Source organism: Lissotriton helveticus, chromosome 6, assembly GCF_964261635.1.
Source record: "Lissotriton helveticus chromosome 6, aLisHel1.1, whole genome shotgun sequence".
Classification (NCBI taxonomy): Eukaryota; Metazoa; Chordata; class Amphibia; order Caudata; family Salamandridae; genus Lissotriton; species Lissotriton helveticus.
The window spans coordinates 1,880,232,715-1,880,250,657 of record NC_136067.1 but is presented as its reverse complement, the minus strand read 5'-3'; the positions used below and the strand labels follow the sequence as shown (position 1 = coordinate 1,880,250,657).

Below are 17,943 nucleotides of genomic sequence, written 5' to 3'. Positions count from 1 at the left end.
CAAATGAAAGGGTTAACAAGACCCCTCTTCTCCGAACAAATCACTTTTGCCTTTGACACTGGAGGATAATATGAATGAGTTGAAAAACATAAAACCTTTTATGGTAGATACTTATGCAGAGCTTCAAAGAATTGAGGAAAAGTGGGCTCATTTGGATTCTAGACTTACAGAAGTCAAACAGAGGGTTAGCGATGTGCAAGATGTGACCGCTAAGGTTGATACTTTATCCAAAGAAGTTACTCAACTAAAGAAACTAACAGAAGACCTAGAAAACTGCAACAGGCACAATAATCTATGCATATGTGGTATATTGGAAGGGTCTGAAGGCCCTGACATGGTCACCTTCTTCAAGATTCATGTACCGAAAATAGTTGGCCTACTGAATCCTGCAGATCTCAATATCCAAAGAGCACACAGGATTGGTCCTCTTAGTGTTTCGACCTCGCAGAGAACACAAGGGATCATCGCTTATTTTCTTCAGTACTCAGAAGTAATAATGATACTCACAGCAGTCAAACAACGGAAACAAATGGTCAGAAGATTTTCTTTAGTGAAGATGTTTCTAGAGGTAGGGGTCATCGTCAGAAGGAGTTTTTAGATCTGAGACCTACGCTGCGATCCATGAATGTTCGTTATGGCCTTATTCATCCTTGCTTTTTCAAAGTCACTTTTAAGGACAGGACTATAACTTTTGCTGATCCCGCAGAGCTCAAGAAATTCATACATATGCACAAAGGAGAAATCATGAAACTCAGTAATTCTTAAATGTTGCCCATTTATTTTTCTCTCATTTGCAGGTCCCAAGTCCCCCCTTGTTTTGATGTGAGTGTCTACGTTTAATAATGTCCTTCTAGTCCAATGTCAACATTTTTTTCAGTCATGTTGTTCCCTTACGTTTTGGTAAGTCCCATGGTGCCATGATTGGTATGTTTTTTTGTTTTAGATTGTTCCCTCCTTATTTGTTGATTCTATGTTTATTGAATCTTGGTGTTTTGTCTTTTAAGCCGTGTCTGTTTTTCTTGTCCTCCTCCCCCTCTCACTATCAATGTCTCTTTTGTTCTTCATTCTTATGGCTAAAGTCCTTTGGCTTTCTATCATCTCTCTTCTTTATTTACATCAGGGAAGACCACGTTTTTCCCTAGCTTCTCTCTTCTCTCTATCTCTTTTTCTCTCTTTTCCCTCTTTAACTTCTTTATACTCCTTTTTTTGCTATGCAGTGGACTGTCTTTATGTAATTTTGTTCTCCTCATTCCTTATGGATGGATAAACATTATTTTTATTGTAAGTTTTTCTACTGTTTGCTCTCTAGTTGTTCTCCATGTTTTTCTCTCTCCATTAATAATTTACGTAGTCTGTCATAGAATGTTAAAGGTCTTCGTAATCCGGTTAAGAAGCAAAGGGTATTGTCTCACTTATCAAAATTAAACTGTCAAATTGCTTTATTACAAGAAACTCATCATAAGGAACAAGACATAGCTTCAATACGCAGACAATGGCAGTGGGTAGGGAGTGTTTTTAGTTCCCCTGCAGTAAAGAGTAAACATGGTGTCTTAAGACTGGGTCATAAATTGTTAAGTATTCAGCTGTTGAATGAGTTTAAAGATGATGCTGGAAGATGGCTTTTGTTAGATATTAAGACAAACAATACACAATTTTCAATGTGTAATGTCTATGGTCCAAATGGAGTAGATTTGCTATTCTGGAATAAATTTTCCTCTCTGTTATCATCCCATGCATCGGCAAATCTCATAGTGGGGGGAGACTATAATCAACGTATGGACCCCTTTTTAGATCATAGATCTCAGACTAGGTTTATTCCTATGAAAATGCACAGAGACTTTCAAAGCACCATATCCTCTAGGGGGTTAGTCGACATCTGGAGAGCATCAAATCCCGATATCCAAGAATTTACTTTTTTTTCTCCTGTTCATAACTCTCACTCTAGATTAGATTATATATTTTTTACTTAGAATACTCTTCTATTACTAACACATGCCGAAATAGGTTCAATACTTATTTCGGATCATGCTCCCTTCATTGTAGATTTAGATTATCCTAACTCCATTCCCTCTACTCGCAGATGGAGATTTAACAAAACCCTTTTGCTGGATAAACAATTTACAGAACAATTTACAATAGAGTTTTTTGAGAATAATCTTGCCTCAGACACACAGATGAATTTCATGTGGGATGCCTTTAATCAACCGCAAGGGGCTTTATAATATAATATATTTTGTAGCAAAATTAAGGAGGAGGGCTCTTAGGGAGATTAAAGTTTTAGAACATGAATATGTCTGCTCTTATCGCAATGACACTTTATCTAAACTTATTAAGGCCAAACTGCAATATAACAAACAATCCTTGGACAACGCCTGTGGTTTTGCTCCGTTTTAATGCGAAAATGTATGGTGGTCAGGACAAGGCTGTAAAACCTTGGCTAATTACCTTAAAATAAGAAAGCAGAAATCAAAGATTGTTGCTATAACAGACACAGCCGTGAACAGGCATAGTAATGACTCCAAAATGTTAGAGTTTTTTTCTAAATACTACATGAAGTTATATACCCCAGAATCCAACCCTTCAACTGAACAATGAGCTGCCTTTTTTCATCCAATTCCTAAATCTCCTGATAGCATGGTAGATTTGTCTTCTCTTGACACTCCACTGTCCGATCAAGAGATTTTAAATGCCATCAACCAACATCCAAAATATAAAACTCCCGGGCCAGATGGGTTTTCTGTACGTTTCTATTTACATTTCAAACAACTGTTAATTCCTAAGTTATTTCTTCTTATTGCTCATTGTTTAACCACAGGGCGAATATAGGCCTTTACATCGAATGTGTTTACGACGCATGCGATTACAACGCAGTTGTTACAACGACCGCGTTGTTACATCGCTGTACCATTACAACGCAAGTTGTTACATTGACTTGCTGTAGGGGGCGTGCTGGACTTAGGAATAGTATAATTTATTATTCCAACTCCAGTGTGCGCAACAGTAGGGAAGGTGTTGGAATATTAAATTATACTATTCCTTAGGTTAGCGCGCCCCCTACAGCAAGTCGATGTAACAACTTGTGTTGTAATGGTACTGCGATGTAACAACGCGGTTGTTGTAACAAACACGTTGTAATAGCATGCGTTGTAACACATGCAATGTGATGGCTGTTTCCCCACAGGGCAGAAACAAGGCTCTTTTTCTCAGGCTATGCTCTGTGTACTTCCTACAAAAGATAAAGATCTCTCTCAATGTAGCACTACAGGCCTATCTCATTGATTAATATGGACTGTAAGATTTTTGCTAGATTATTGGCACTCCGTATTGATTCTGTTATTTCTGATTTAGTCGACATACAACACTCGTGGTTTGTGAAGGAAAGATCTATTTCAGATAATTCTGGAACCTTCCTTAATATTATTCACTTGGCCTGTAAACTGAACTCCCCTTTAGCTGGTATAACCCTTGATGCCGTGAAGTCTTTTGATCGGGTGAATTGGGAATTTATGTTTGAAGAATTGAAATGGCATGGTTTTAGTCCTCATTTTCTCTAATACATTCAGATAATATATTCCGACCCATCTACCTCTATTTGGGTTAATGGTAAACAATCCAGTAATTTTCCTCTTCATAGAGGGACTTGACAGAGTTGTCCTGTAACCCCACTCTTATTAATTTTATCACTGGAACCATTCTTAGAAACAATTCACCAATCTCTAGCCTTTTTGAGTTTCCAATTTAAAAGTTTGGATATAAAATACATGGCATATGCAAATGATATTTTGTTTTATATATATCCAACCCTAATACATCTTTACCAGAGTTTTTTTTTTACTATTAAACATATACTCTGCAGTTTCAGGATACAAACTTAATATAGATAAATCAGATGTCCTGCCCCTAAATAAATACTGCATCCGAGATATGTTTAAAGATTCTAAGTTCAGGTGGAACTCCAAATGTATTAAATGTTTAGGTATCCTCTACTCAAATAACATTAAAGAACCTATTAAAATTAATCTAAATGAAATTATGACAAACATCACTAGGTTGATAGATGGTTGGTCCCCTTTATTTCTGTCCTGGTGGGTATATTAGCTACAATTAAAATGATGTTGCTACCAATTGTGAATTTTTACTTGTCTATGTTCCAGTTTCAATTCCACACACATTTTTCAAAACTATTAACCGTTCTTTTATTAAATTTAAATGGAACAAACACAAACCTCGAATCTCCTTAGCCCGTCTTCAACAACCCAAAGATACTGGTGGGGTTAACTTTCCCAATTTTAGGTATATCATTCAGCCTTCACATTGAAACATATCTGTACATCTCTTTTGGAAATTGCTACAGATACATCACCAGTTTGGTGTCAACTGGAAAACGTACAATTTACACCTTTTGCTTTCAGGGAGTTAGTTCGCATCTGTCAACCCCCAAAGGTGTTTCTTACTCCAGTACTTACCCATTCGATAGCTATTATTAAACCTTTAATTATCTCCTCCAATTCATGCTCTGTAAACATTTCACAAACTCCAATTTGGTATAATAAACACATAAAATTAAATAATAGAGTTCTCTCATGGAAAGAATGGATCAATAAAGGGATTATAATCATAGGTTATCTACTCTCTAATGGTTCTCTGTTAGATTTCTCAGGCATTCAGAAACAATACTATATACCCTCTTACTATGCCTCTCAATACCAATGCCTTAACCCCTTCCGTGCGGACGCGATTCCCCCCGTGTGCGGCAGCCGCACGAACAGGGCGGGACCGTGACGAACCCCAGCCGTCATCAGCACACGAGCACCATGGAGCGTGACGGCTGGGGTTCGTCACCAGCATGGAAGGGGTTAAACCTCTTCTTCTCAACAATCCGCTATTTCTTCAAATGCACAACATGTCTCTTCCTCGCTGGATTTTTCTTCACAAATGAAGGCCTCTAGCATATATACATTTTTGACTGGTTCCTCTAAGTTTAATGCAAAATCCAAAATAGAGCTAATGTGAGAAAAGATCTTCAACATGAGTTTCCTGTCCATACCAGGAATTCAATGTGGGCTAAGATCCATACCGCTTCTTGTTCAGCAAGCACAACACAAACATTATATTACTTCTACAACAGAATATTTTTAACCCCTACGAGTTTATATAAATTCAAGCTTTCTAACAATGCTAAATGTTGGTCTTGTGCTCATGATAAAAGCAATCTTCTAAATATGTTCTTTGAATGTCCTTTAGTTAAAAAACTTTGGTTACGTATATGGGATAAGCTTAATGAAATTTTGTCTACAAATATCCCTTTTGACATCCTGCACATTTTTCTAGGAAGCAATTCTCCCCTTTGGTATATGCAAGGTATGGTCAGGAAATTTATTTACATCACAGTTGCTCTTGCTTTATAAATAACCACAACTAATTGGAAAGATACTACTATAGTTACTTACATTGGGTGGTGGAATCTGTTATGTCATCCCTGTAGGTTGGATCGAGCTTATGCCACCTCTTTTCTTTTAATGATTCAAAAAGATTTATTATGGTCGCCCTTTACCTCATTTTTATCCAGAAAATTTGCTCAATCCATATCTAGGGTTACTAATTAAACCCCCATAGAGACTAGACGTTTACGAAATTTTTATTATTACTGCATACGTTGTTAATTTGTTTGCTCAAATAAATATATATTGCAGTTTAATCTTTCACTCTCTTTCTCTCTTTTCCCTCTTGTGTTTTCTTTCTCTCATTCTTTTCCCCTTTTTGACTTTGTTTCTTCTCCTTTAAAAAAAATTTTTTTAATGCATTTGTTAAGCAGTATTTTCTATATATTTCAATTCAAGCTTTTAGTTTTCTTAGTTTATTAAACGCTAATGTTAATTCCAAATGGCTATTATTCGTTCATTTTCTTCCTTCTGTTTATAAGATTGGTGTACTATCAAAAAATACTATATTTTTTATATTTTTTTATATCAGCTTGGATTGACTTAAGTTTGTTTCTTCTTACATTTTGTAAAAGCTTTTTGTTCTACAATCTATTTAATAAAGCATTGTTAAACGTAAAACAACGTCATCAATATGGCTTAATTGAGTAATTCAATGATGATTATAACTTCTGAGTCACCCTTAGATCGTTGTCGACCTCTGTTTGATCGGGAAGGACCAAAACTGCTCCACCAGGTGCTGTGTAAGCATTGCAGAAGATTAATAACAATGTCAATAGTACCTAAAATTTGGAAACACGCTCTTGTTCAAAAAATTCAATGCCGGCCTTTGGTGATGGGAAATTATCGACCTATTTCCCTTATGCTCTTGACTATAAAGATCTTGGAGAAGGCAATAAATACTCAACTTTCTGCTTTCGTAGAAAACGACAAGTTCTTCATAAGGGTCAGTTAGGCTTTCATCCTGCCCATGGAATGGAGACAGCTTTAGTCTCCGTGTTGGATGATCATAGGGTTTTCGCTGACCTCTGCTGCCTCTCGGCCTTAGTGCTATTGGATTTGTTTACTGCTTTTGACACAGTCCCTTGTTCTCAGATACTGGAGTGAGTGAAAAAGGCCAGTGTAATGGGCAAAGCATTAGACTGGTTGGAATTGTATTTATCTTAGAAGTCCCAAACTGTATGGATGGGACATCATTCTGGACCCAAGGAAATATCAGAGGGCGTTCTCAGGACTCGGCATGGAGTCCAACGCTATTTAATTTTCATGTGCAACCCTTAGCAGGATTAATTCATTTTTTGGGACTTAAATTCATCTGTTACAACGATTATACTCAGTTGTTGATTTAAGTGGTACATAAACAGAAGAACTCAGCCCTATTCTATTTGTATGCTGGCAGTGATGATTTGGATGCATGCCAACTCATTAAAACCAAACACAGACAACAGTGAAACTTTACCCTCTGAGTTCTGACCAGTTCAATTGCCCTTCCACCCTTCCTCCTGGCCCCCATCTTCCATCTCTTTGGCCTTATAACAGATAGGGCGCACTTTTACTGTTTGAGCCATGGCACACCTTAAAGCAGGTGCACTGGGTGCAAATGGGGAAAGTGCACCCTATCAGGAAAAATGTGCTGCCCTCAGGGTAGCCGTGAACTTGAGCTGCCCCCAGGGTAGCGCATTGAAGAGCAATATGGGCCACCTGTTTAAAAGCGGTTGCTCTGTGCATGCAGCACCAACCGGCACTTTCAAAAGGGATTAGAGAGCCACCTGCAGGCAGGTGCATGAATGACTGCACCTGCCTGCTGGGAGATGTCTGGTGGGGGATAATACAGTGCGGGCACAGAGACAAAGTGATTCCCTCATTTGCATGGGGCCAGGCCCACATGCAAATGTAAAAACACCCTCTCTCAATAGCGCTGGTCTTATATGTGCGCCAGTGCTATCTGTATTACAGAAGGGGCCTCACGTGCATCTGCGGCCCCTTCTGTAATACCAAAGTGTCCTAGGGGGCACAAAGTGGGTGCAAATGCCCGTTGCGCCATTGGGGCCCTTCTGTAATATGGCCCCAGATGTTTGGGATCTGGGATTTCAAATTGTTCAAAATCTAACTTTGTCCTTAAGGTTATTATTCTATGTTCTGGGTGCTTTAACCCAATGAGAGTACTGTGAAAGAGTGAAAGATTCTGCCATTTTTCCATTCTTGCCATCTCAGACCATCCCACTGGTAGTTCAAGAGACCATTTTGAGTTATGCCAACTACCGCACTTCTTTATTTTTATCTTCTCCTGATTTTTTATTAATCTTTTAGCAGATCCACAATGCTGCAGGTGGTCTGGCATTGAGCTTATCTAATTGTTCCTCTGCCTAGTTACGGGTTCTAAACTGGCTTCCACCATCCGGACGCATTACAGTCAAAGCAATGTGCATTCTGGTAAAGGCATTTCACAGGACGTGCCTCTAGTACTTGAAGGAGTTCCATCACTATCTTCCATCTCGCTGCTTGAGATTGGTTGAATCTCATCTTCTGCCAGTTCCAAGGATTCGCTGAACCCGGATGGGAGTTCGAGCTTTCTCAGTACGGGCAGGAAAACTATAGAACTGCCTTTTTACCTCAGGATGTTTCATTTTGTGCTCATTTTTTGTAGGGCTTTGAATACTTGTCTGTTTCCCGAATTGAGTTACTTTCCTTTCAAGCCTAGACAGCCCCAGGGCAACTTTGTGGTATTTCAGCACTTTATAGGTAGACATTATTTTACATGTTAGTTTTCTCAAAGAGTGTTGTTGAGGTAGGATAACAGTGTATTTGTATTTGAGTACTAAGTTGTATATATCTGCACGAAAGCTCTTGAATGAAGAAGTTCTTATTTGCGTAGGTTTTGGTTGACATTTATAAGGTGATATATGGTGTGTTATGCTGTAAGACATGGTGCGGCAGTCATGCTAGAGTGCAAAAACGGTTTTTGTTAGCTGAGGATCAGAAATAATTATGTTTAGCCAGGGGTGGTTTCTCTGCTATGGCAGAGATGCATCGCCCAATTGCTGAAATGCAGCAGACAGAAGAAAATTAAATGACAATGAAACTATTTTAGTGCCATTTTGTTATTCACTTCCAATCGGGAGTCTAGGGCAGGGTGGGGTCATGCCACAGCATCAGCAGCAGGGGGAGAAGGAGTGGTAGGCACTGAAAGTGCGCATGTTGTTTGGGCTAGACGTCCATGGCTAGACAAACCGACATGCCCTTTTGAATATCTCCAGGCTGTTCTTTGGAGGTATTCACAGTGCTCTGGGGCACAGGCTCCCAGTCCCTGCTGGAGCTTGAAACAAGCCCGCTCCACCCAATCCCAGAGCTTCTCTCATGCTGGGAGTAATAGCATGAGAGAAACAGTGGGATTGCGTGGGGTTAAGGACCCTCTGCTTATAGGAATTGCAGTGCCAGGACGGGAGTAGAGGAGTAGCGAGGTGCTGGAGCAGAAGATCGCAGCGGCCTGCAGGAAAGGTAAGTTTATATTTTTATTATTTTATTTTTTTGCCACCTCACCACGTCAGATTGGCGTCACCCACCACTGAGTTCAGCGAGTTGCTTCTGGAGTGTTGTCTTTCATAGACTGTGTATTGTTATCAACAGCGAGTTTAAAATTCTAAGAGGTGTTATTGGTATTCTCAATGTGGCAGTGGTTATGAATTCATGGACTTCGGAGATGACATGTTAGTTGTAGCTATGTGGCCTGCATTATCGAATGAAGAATGATGGCAAGAAAGATGAATAGGGCTAAACAGGTCAAAAGGGATTTGAAGCAGATGGCTAATGCTGATTTATATGTTTTGAGTTGGTGGCATTGATATTCAGGGTGCCAAAAATGTTATGGGTGGGTGGTTGGTCAACGAGTATTAAGCAACCCGTCAGTATCAGTTAATCAAATATTGGTGAAGTGATTTTGTTAATTCATTTCTCTGTAATAGGTAGAATATATATGTAACAAAAATAGCAGCATACAGCAAACAACCAAAAACTCAAAGGACACAAAAATAATTGAACATTAATTAATTTTAGCATTCTGTGATTCAGTTTTTTCCTGAGAGAAAAATAAGCCAATACAAACTTGCGAGTAAAGTTTTCATGCCGCAACAATAGATGTTTGTTATTCTCTTTTGAGTCTACTTTCTACTTCACTCACATGATCAGCTGAGTGATAAACGATCCATAGATCTCCACTGGTAAGCAATGTTTAGGAGAAAAACTGAAGTTAATGAACGAATCAAGTCTACTATGCTCTATTGTTACACTTACGGACCTCCTCGAAAGCGGTACAGCCAGAGACTACAACACATGGTCTGAAATTTTGAATTTTCACTTTCTTGTCCAGTCTTGTGTTCAGATCATCCAGAGACGCTTCAGAAAGTAGCAGGAGAGGTGCGAGGTCAGCATAAACAGTCTAAGTAGGAAAGTTCAAACAACGTGTATCAGAAAACATGAAAAATGGTTTTATGTTATGTTATGTTATGTTATATTTATGCTTCTATAGCGCACGGCCACTCCATTTGGAGCATCCCGGCGCTTTTTCGAAGGTACCCACCAGATGAGGGAGAAACATAACACTGAAGGGACATGCAACACACACATAAAAAACAGCAGCGGTCTAAGGGAAAAGCCATGTTTTAAGGGCCTTTCGGAAGGACAGCAGGCTAGAAGCCTGTCTTAGAGAAATCGGGAGGTCATTCCAAGCACGAGGAGCTAGATAACGGAAGGACCGACCTCCTGCTCTGGCGCGCTTGATAATAGGAACCTTCACTTTGGATAGCGCAGCAGATCTAAGAGATCTAGAGGGCTGATACCAAGACAGACGTTTGGAGATATATTTAGGACCAATACCATGTAAGGCCTTGAAGGTCGTCGTCAGAATTTTAAAAAGAATCCTTTTATCAATCGGGAGCCAATGTAAGGTAGAGAGAAGAGCAGTGGCTCTGGCTCTTCTTGGGAGGCCGAAGACCGCTCGGGCTGCAGAGTTCTGAGCAACTTGAAGACGCCTGACCAGGTATTTGGGAAGCCCCAGAAATAAAACATTGGCGTAATCCAGTCTGGAGCCAACCAGTGCCTGGACGATAATCTTCCTGTGCTCGATGGATACTAAAGGTAAAAATTTACGTAGCATCCGAAGGATGCCAAAACATTTCCCAGTGAGAGAGGAAATATGTGGTCTAAAAGATAGGTCGCTGTCAATGATCACTCCCAAATTTTTGGCCTTCCGGGATGAACTAACGGGGGGAAACATATCCTGCGGCCACCAGGGTTTCCAATCTGGCTCAGAGGTGCACCCAAAAAAGAGCAGCTCCGACTTGTCGGAGTTGCATTTCAGTCCATGGTGTCCAAACCACTCGAAAACCGCACTCAGACAACCTCTGACCTGATCGTCGTTAAACAGACCATTCCAGTTGCTCACAAACAGGAGCTGGGTGTCGTCGGCATAGGTGACAATCCGGGCGCCGAAAGACTCCGCGACCGCTGCCAGAGGAGCCATAAAGATGCTAAACAGGAGGGGGCTCAAGATGGATCCTTGGGGAACCCCCACTTCTAGCAGCGGCATCTCGGCGGAGTACGGAGGAGCCCAGATTGTCTGCCGGCGGTCGGCTAAGAAGGATTTAAGCCACCTCCACACCGTTCCCTGGGTAGGGTGTTGAAATATCGATTACAAAAATATCGTTGACAAAAATATCGTTGGAAAAATATCGTTTACAAAAATATCGACACCCTATACCTAAACAGGTAAGTACATAAATATCGACTCAAAAATATCGTTGTAATAAATATCGTTGTAAAAAATATCGAATTTTTAAATTAATTAAAATTACATTCAATATTAAATAAATATAAGAACTATTAACAAAATAAATTACATTACTTTTATTTTTTGACTATTGAAAACAAGTTAAATACACTTTTTCATTATAACTTAATAAATGTGTACATATACATATATTTAACACATTACTTTATATAACAACAATAGTGAAGGGGTAAAAATTACTATTCCCACTCCAGAGGGTGCAACAGTAGGGAAAGCGTTGGATAGCGTAGGGGTTTAAATTACTATTCCCACTCCAGAGGGTGCAACAGTAGGGAAAGCGTTGGATAGCGTAGGGGTTTAAATTACTATTTCCACTCCAGAGGGGATGTATGACGTTACAACGCATACTTTTACCACGCCTACCATTACCACGCATTTTTTACAACGCAGGATCCATGACAACGCATACCATTACCACGCATGTATTTACAACGCATATACCTTTACAACGCATACAATTACAACGTAAGTATTGGTAAGTATATAATATTTTTTAATATTTAATTTAATTAAAATTAATATAATGTAATTTAATGTAATTTAATTTAATTAATTTAATTTAATTTAATTTAATTTAATTAATTTAATTTAATTTAATCAATTTAATTTAATGTAATTTAAATTTAATTATATTTAATTTTTACACTGTACCCTTTTCCCAAAAACCCAAAACTGAGCCTGAGCCCAAAAAATACCCCTTTTACCCAAAAACCCTAAACTGACCCTGAACCCTACAAATACCCCTTTACCCAAAAACTAAAAACTGACCCTGAACCCTAAAAATACCCCTTTACCCAAAAACTGAAAACTGACCCTGAACCCTAAAAATACCTCTTTACCCAAAAACTGAAAACTGACCCTGAACCCTAAAAATACCCCTTTACCCAAAAACTGAAAACTGACCCTAAACCCTAAAAATACCCCTTTACCCAAAAACTGAAAACTGACCCTGAACCCTAAAAATACCCCTTTACCCAAAAACTGAAAACTGACCCTAAACCCTAAAAATACCCCTTTACCCAAAAACTGAAAACTGACCCTGAACCCTAAAAATACCCCTTTACCCAAAAACTGAAAACTGACCCTAAACCCTAAAAATACCCCTTTACCCAAAAACTGAAAACTGACCCTGAACCCTAAAAATACCCCTTTACCCAAAAACCCAAAACTGACCCTGAACCCAAAAAATACCCCTTTACAAAAAAAACCAAATAATATTTTTAATAAAATAATATACTTACCAATACTTACGTTGTAATGGTATGCGTTGTAAAAGTACCTGCGTTGTAAATACATGCGTGGTAATGGTATGCGTTGTAATGGATCCTGCGTTGTAAAAAATGCGTGGTAATGGTAGGTCGTGGTAAAAGTTGCGTTGTAAAGGTTGTATACCCTCCAGAGGGTGCAACAGTAGGGAAAGCGTTGGATAGCGTAGGGGTTTAAATTACTATTCCCACTCCAGAGGGTGCAACAGTAGGGAAAGCGTTGGATAGCGTAGGGGTCAAAATTACTATTCCCACTCCAGAGGGTGCAACAGTAGGGAAAGCGTTGGATAGTGTAGGGGTTAAAATTACTAAATGTATTTACAATGTTTAAAAATTAACAAATCTTTATTTTTATTTAATTAATCATTAATTAAATAATTATTCAATTAAAATGTAATTAATTCACTACTTTTTCACTTAAAAATTCAACTACACACACCTAAAATTAATTAAACAATTAACATAACTAATTTACATAATTATTAATCAATTAACGAATTGAAATTAATTAACTATTATTTATTACACTATTTATATTCAATTAACACATTCATTAATCAATTATTTTATTATATTTACAATGTTTAAAAATTAACAAATCTTTATTTTTATTTAATTAATCATTAATTAAATATTTATTCAATTAAAATGTAATTAATTCACTACTTTTTCACTTAAAAATTCAACTACACACACCTAAAATTAATTAAACAATTAACATAATTAATTTACATAATTATTAATCAATTAACTAATTGAAATTAATTAACTATTATTTATTACACTATTTATATTCAATTAACACATTAATCAATTATTTTATTATATTTAAATTACTTCCCACCCTACTCCCCTATAAACCCACAACCCGCTACGGAACTATTAACACTAAATTCAACATAAAATACGGTATTAACTAATAAAATACTACAAAAAATACTACTTTGACAACCAATACTCATTAAAAACACTTAATTACTTATTATTATTTAAAAAACGATATTTTTGTAAACGATGTTTTTGTAAACGATATTTATTACAACTATATTAATGTTAACGATATTACTTACCTGTCTGTCGATATTCTTGTCAAACTATATTTTTGTCATCGATATTTCTTCTTGTCGATATTTCTGTGACGATATTAATGTTAGTCGATATTTTTACGACGATATTCCCGCTCTGTACCGTTCCCTGCAGGCCAAAGTCCCAGAGTCTAGCGAGGAGAAGCGCATGGGGAACGGTGTCGAATGCCGCCGACAGGTCAAGCATGACCAATACCGCCTTTCTTCCAGCATCCAACTCCTCCCGGATGGCGTCTGTGACTTCGAGGAGCGCAGTTTCCGTGCTGAAATTCGCACGGAAACCGGATTGGGTGTTATGCAACAGATCATTTTCCTCGATGAAATTAGATATTGATCTGTGAACAAACCTCTCAGTCACTTTCGCTAGAGCCGGGAGTAAGGAAATAGGTCTGTAGTTGGCATGGACTAGAGGGTCGAGTGCTGGTTTTTTCAGGAGTGGCAGGATCATGGCGCTCTTCCAGGCCTTTGGAACTACCCCGGCTGAGAGTGACATATTTAAAATGGGGTTGACCAAGTCATTTAGCACAGGTGCCAAGTTCGCCAAACACTTGGCCGGGAACGGATCCTGTGGAGATCCAGATTTAAGGTTGGACAGTATGTCAAAAGAGCTTGCATGATCCAGTGGGGGAAAATCACACAACAGAGGACCATGATCAGGCATGGGACACCCCAGGCTCACAGGTTGCTGCTGGAAAGTGGAAGAGAGGGAATCTTGAATAGTAGTAATTTTCTGTACAAAGTATACAGCCAGATCCCTCAACCAGGATTCAGAGTGCGTATGAATAGGGGTGTAAGCAGAGGAAGAAGTAAAATCTTTTACCACCCTAAAAAGTTCTTTACTGGAATGCTCCGCCTCATTTATTCTAGATTCCAAGTAAGCTTTTTTCCCAGCCCAGATTGATTTATGGTAGGCTCTAGTCAGTGTCTTAAAATTCTGCCTTTCAGAATGATCGTAAGATCGTCTCCAAGCTCTTTCAGCTTTTTTAAGATCTTGTCTAACTTTTTTTAGCTGCGGAGTAAACCATGGGGCAGATGTCCTTTTATATTTCATGAATAAAACATATGATACAAACTATATTCATATTTAAAATCTATCCATGAATAAGCACTATGGGGTTATGCAGAGTTTGACAGGCAGGATACCACAAATGTTTTGGAATACCCACTCTATTTACAATGGGGCCTCTTCTGGCAGAAGCGTTAGACCAACAGCCCAGTGAAGTTTGGGCCTTCAGTCTAAGTACCCCAGGCCATGCACCCTATTTAGACCAGATATTCTGACATACATTTTTCCTGCTCAACACATCCAGAAAAGGTGTGGTGGTCCCATATGGGAAAAAATAACAATGATCCTCATACCCTGGGAGAAAACTCTGAGGATGACAGGGCCATTTATTCTTTGTTTTCTAAACAACTTTAAGAGTGTTGGGTTTGTTTTTGAAGAACATAAACGTTTGCTGAGAGGCCGCATGAACATGGAAGCCACTCAGTTAATTTACAATGCCTTGAAACGATGCACCATCATTGCGGCTCATTGCCTTGAGTGCCTTGGTGGAACTAAGCACAGCCTGTCAAATACTAAATACATTCCCAAGTTCTATATAAATCAGAAAATGTTAGGGCCTGATACCAAAGAAAAACAATAAAGGAAAGGTTGTTTGGTGTAGTTCTAAGTGCTGTAGAGAATTACGCTTGCATATCTGCTTCATAAAACTTAAAGGCAGATGCATGGAAAGTTACAGGTTTGGTAACTTTCCTGGTATCTTTTCCCTAACTCAACTTGTACAGACTGGAGCCACTGCAGTTTGGAGATGCTGCATGCATAAACATATAGAAATAATGAGCTGCAACATCAACTAATATCTTTCTTTTTATTTTTTTTAATTCATGGAAAATAAGAAAACAATGTTCATTGAGAATCTTCCTTTTACACCACATGTTAAATAGGATATATTCTTTCTGCACAACTTCTTTTCTTCTGGAGTAAGACCAGAATTGCAAGTATGTGTGTAAAATAGATCACAAAGGGTTTTCCATGTTATAACCTCCTTTACTTTGCATTTTTCTTCACTATTAATGATCTGCTTACCTAGGAACAGATTTCGACGGATTTAGACCAGACTACTGTAGAAGATATGCATGCTTAACAAAGGTTCCAAAGTTATAAATAATATCTATGCATGTGCAGCACAGACGTTTAACACATTGTGGATTGCCTCATCCAAATTTATGACTTGTATATACCCAAGTCACAGCATAGCATATCTATTTTAAGTGGGACTCCGCGCACCACAGTCTACAGCTTTGTACAGTCAGTTGGGTGAATTTGCACAAGTGCTCTACAAAAGGGCTTCTGGTGGTACCCCACCACTGAATTCTGGGCGCTTTAGTACTCTACCGGCAGTTATCAGAAAGTGGAAAGTAGCCCATGCCTTAGATCTGACTGGCTTATAGTATTTGTTCTGCTCTCTTATCATAAAATTAGGTCTTTCCAACTGGTGCTTAGCAGCAGCAATATGTATTGCTAAATCCATAAATGCAAAGGCTGTTAGGCTGGTGGACTGTGACTGGGGAGAGGGAGGCTGTCCGTCTTTGATCTGAGCGTTCAAGTACATTAACTCCTCTATAGTCATTCAGCGCTCACAAGTAGTCCAAAATGCAGTGTCCAGGCTGCTCTTCCACCTTTCAAAGCATACATCAGTGTCAAATCTGTTCCAAGAGCTTCACTGGTTGACCATGGACAAATGAACACAGTTTAATGTATTCATTGCTATATGCGCGAGGCAAGATTTGGCACAGCCCCACAATAGATTCAAGATCTGGTGGCACCTTATCAGCCCACATATACTCTTCAATCATCAAACCAGTCCCTCTATAAAGTACCAAGAATGTATCTAGTGTGCATGGGTGGGGGCGGTCATTTTGTACCTTGGCCCAAAGGTATGGAACAACCTTCTGGAATTGTTGCAAAGCTGCTCCTCCCTCAATGTTTTTGCAAGGGATTGAAGTCTGGTTGCTTTAAATTGGGGGCTGATTTCACTTCACCTGAGTTTAATGCCAGGAAACCCCCATGGGGTTTCAGTTTCAGTTTATTTCATGTTTATTCGGACCATTGGTCCACAAACAATACATATCATTGATAAAAATGGGTAGCTGAGCACTTTACAAGACACAATAATAATCATATACAGTAATGGAGACTCGGTCTAAAAGAAAATGACTTGCAACTTAAGATTTCAAATATGACTGTCAAAACTTGATGACTTACAAATACACAGTTTTCCAAAACTGCATCCTCCCAAATGGTACTTGGCACAATGGATGTGATTTAATATTTGATGGGCGTGCACAGAAAGGCATTTTCATGCTCATGGATTATTTTAGCAAGTGGTCATAGACTGGTATGGTGAATACTGTTTTTCTAGTGTGCCTATCCATTCCTTAAGTGGACTACTCAGAGAAGAAACACAGTGTATTCTTGTAATTGATAATGGCGTACAGTTTATATGCGATCAAATGAAATACTTTCTTGAATATGTGAATGCAGAGCATTGTGTTACTTTATTGTACAGTCATTGTAGTAACATACTGGTACCTATAACAGAGTAGTGAAGGGAACCATACAAATAGGGGTAAAAGGGAATGTACTATGGTATGAAGTGGTGCTAAAAGAAGTATGGATGTTTAGGACCCTGACCAATGCTATGTTTATTATTGGTAGGTTATTAATTTAGCAATGGACTACCTTTTCTGACTTCATAAAAACTTCCTGGTTATATCTAGAAACAGTTCTAAGAGAAACTCTCCTCAGCCCCTGGTAAATGTGGCAACAGCTGCATTTCCTAGAGAAACACTTTAGGTTCAAGCAACAACAAAATTTTTAAGGTCAAGAAAACAACACAACAAAATACTTAAAAATAAGAGAAAAACTGAATTCGCAAAAGAGCACTCAAAGCATCATAATCAAAAAAGGAAAAACAGAGATATTAATTTTTAATGTTTGGGGGCAAATATTAACAAGAAAACACAAAGCTTCAGTTACTGATTGACAAGGACCAAGGTGCAATGGCAAACTGACTGCAATGGTGTTGGGTTTGGGTAAATCACACCAGTGAAAGTTTTTACCTTAGGACCTGGAACATTATTTAGAGCTTGGCAGAGCAGAACAACTGCTAAAAAGTGGCATTGACATCAATTCACTCTTAAAATGGCACCACTTTTGGCAGATGTCCCACCATCCCAACCATAGATAAGCCCTTTAGTCTTTTTCATGGTGCTCAACATACTCCAGCGGGGAAATGCCAGAA

General features: G+C 38.6%; 1 protein-coding gene across 2 annotated transcripts in view; it reads right to left on the bottom strand.

Annotated features, from left to right (window-relative positions):
• LOC144763842 (mitochondrial amidoxime-reducing component 1-like) overlaps nucleotides 1-17,943 on the bottom strand; it is a 202,180-nt gene that overhangs the window by 131,457 nt on the left and 52,780 nt on the right. Inside the window, exon 4 of one of the 2 annotated variants that reach the window (XM_078649813.1) lies at nucleotides 9,736-9,876. The exons of the other annotated variant lie outside the window; for it this stretch is intronic. Coding sequence (XP_078505939.1) covers nucleotides 9,736-9,876 — 141 coding nt within the window. The remainder of the gene's footprint in view (nucleotides 1-9,735; nucleotides 9,877-17,943) is intronic. 2 annotated transcript variants of the gene reach the window in all.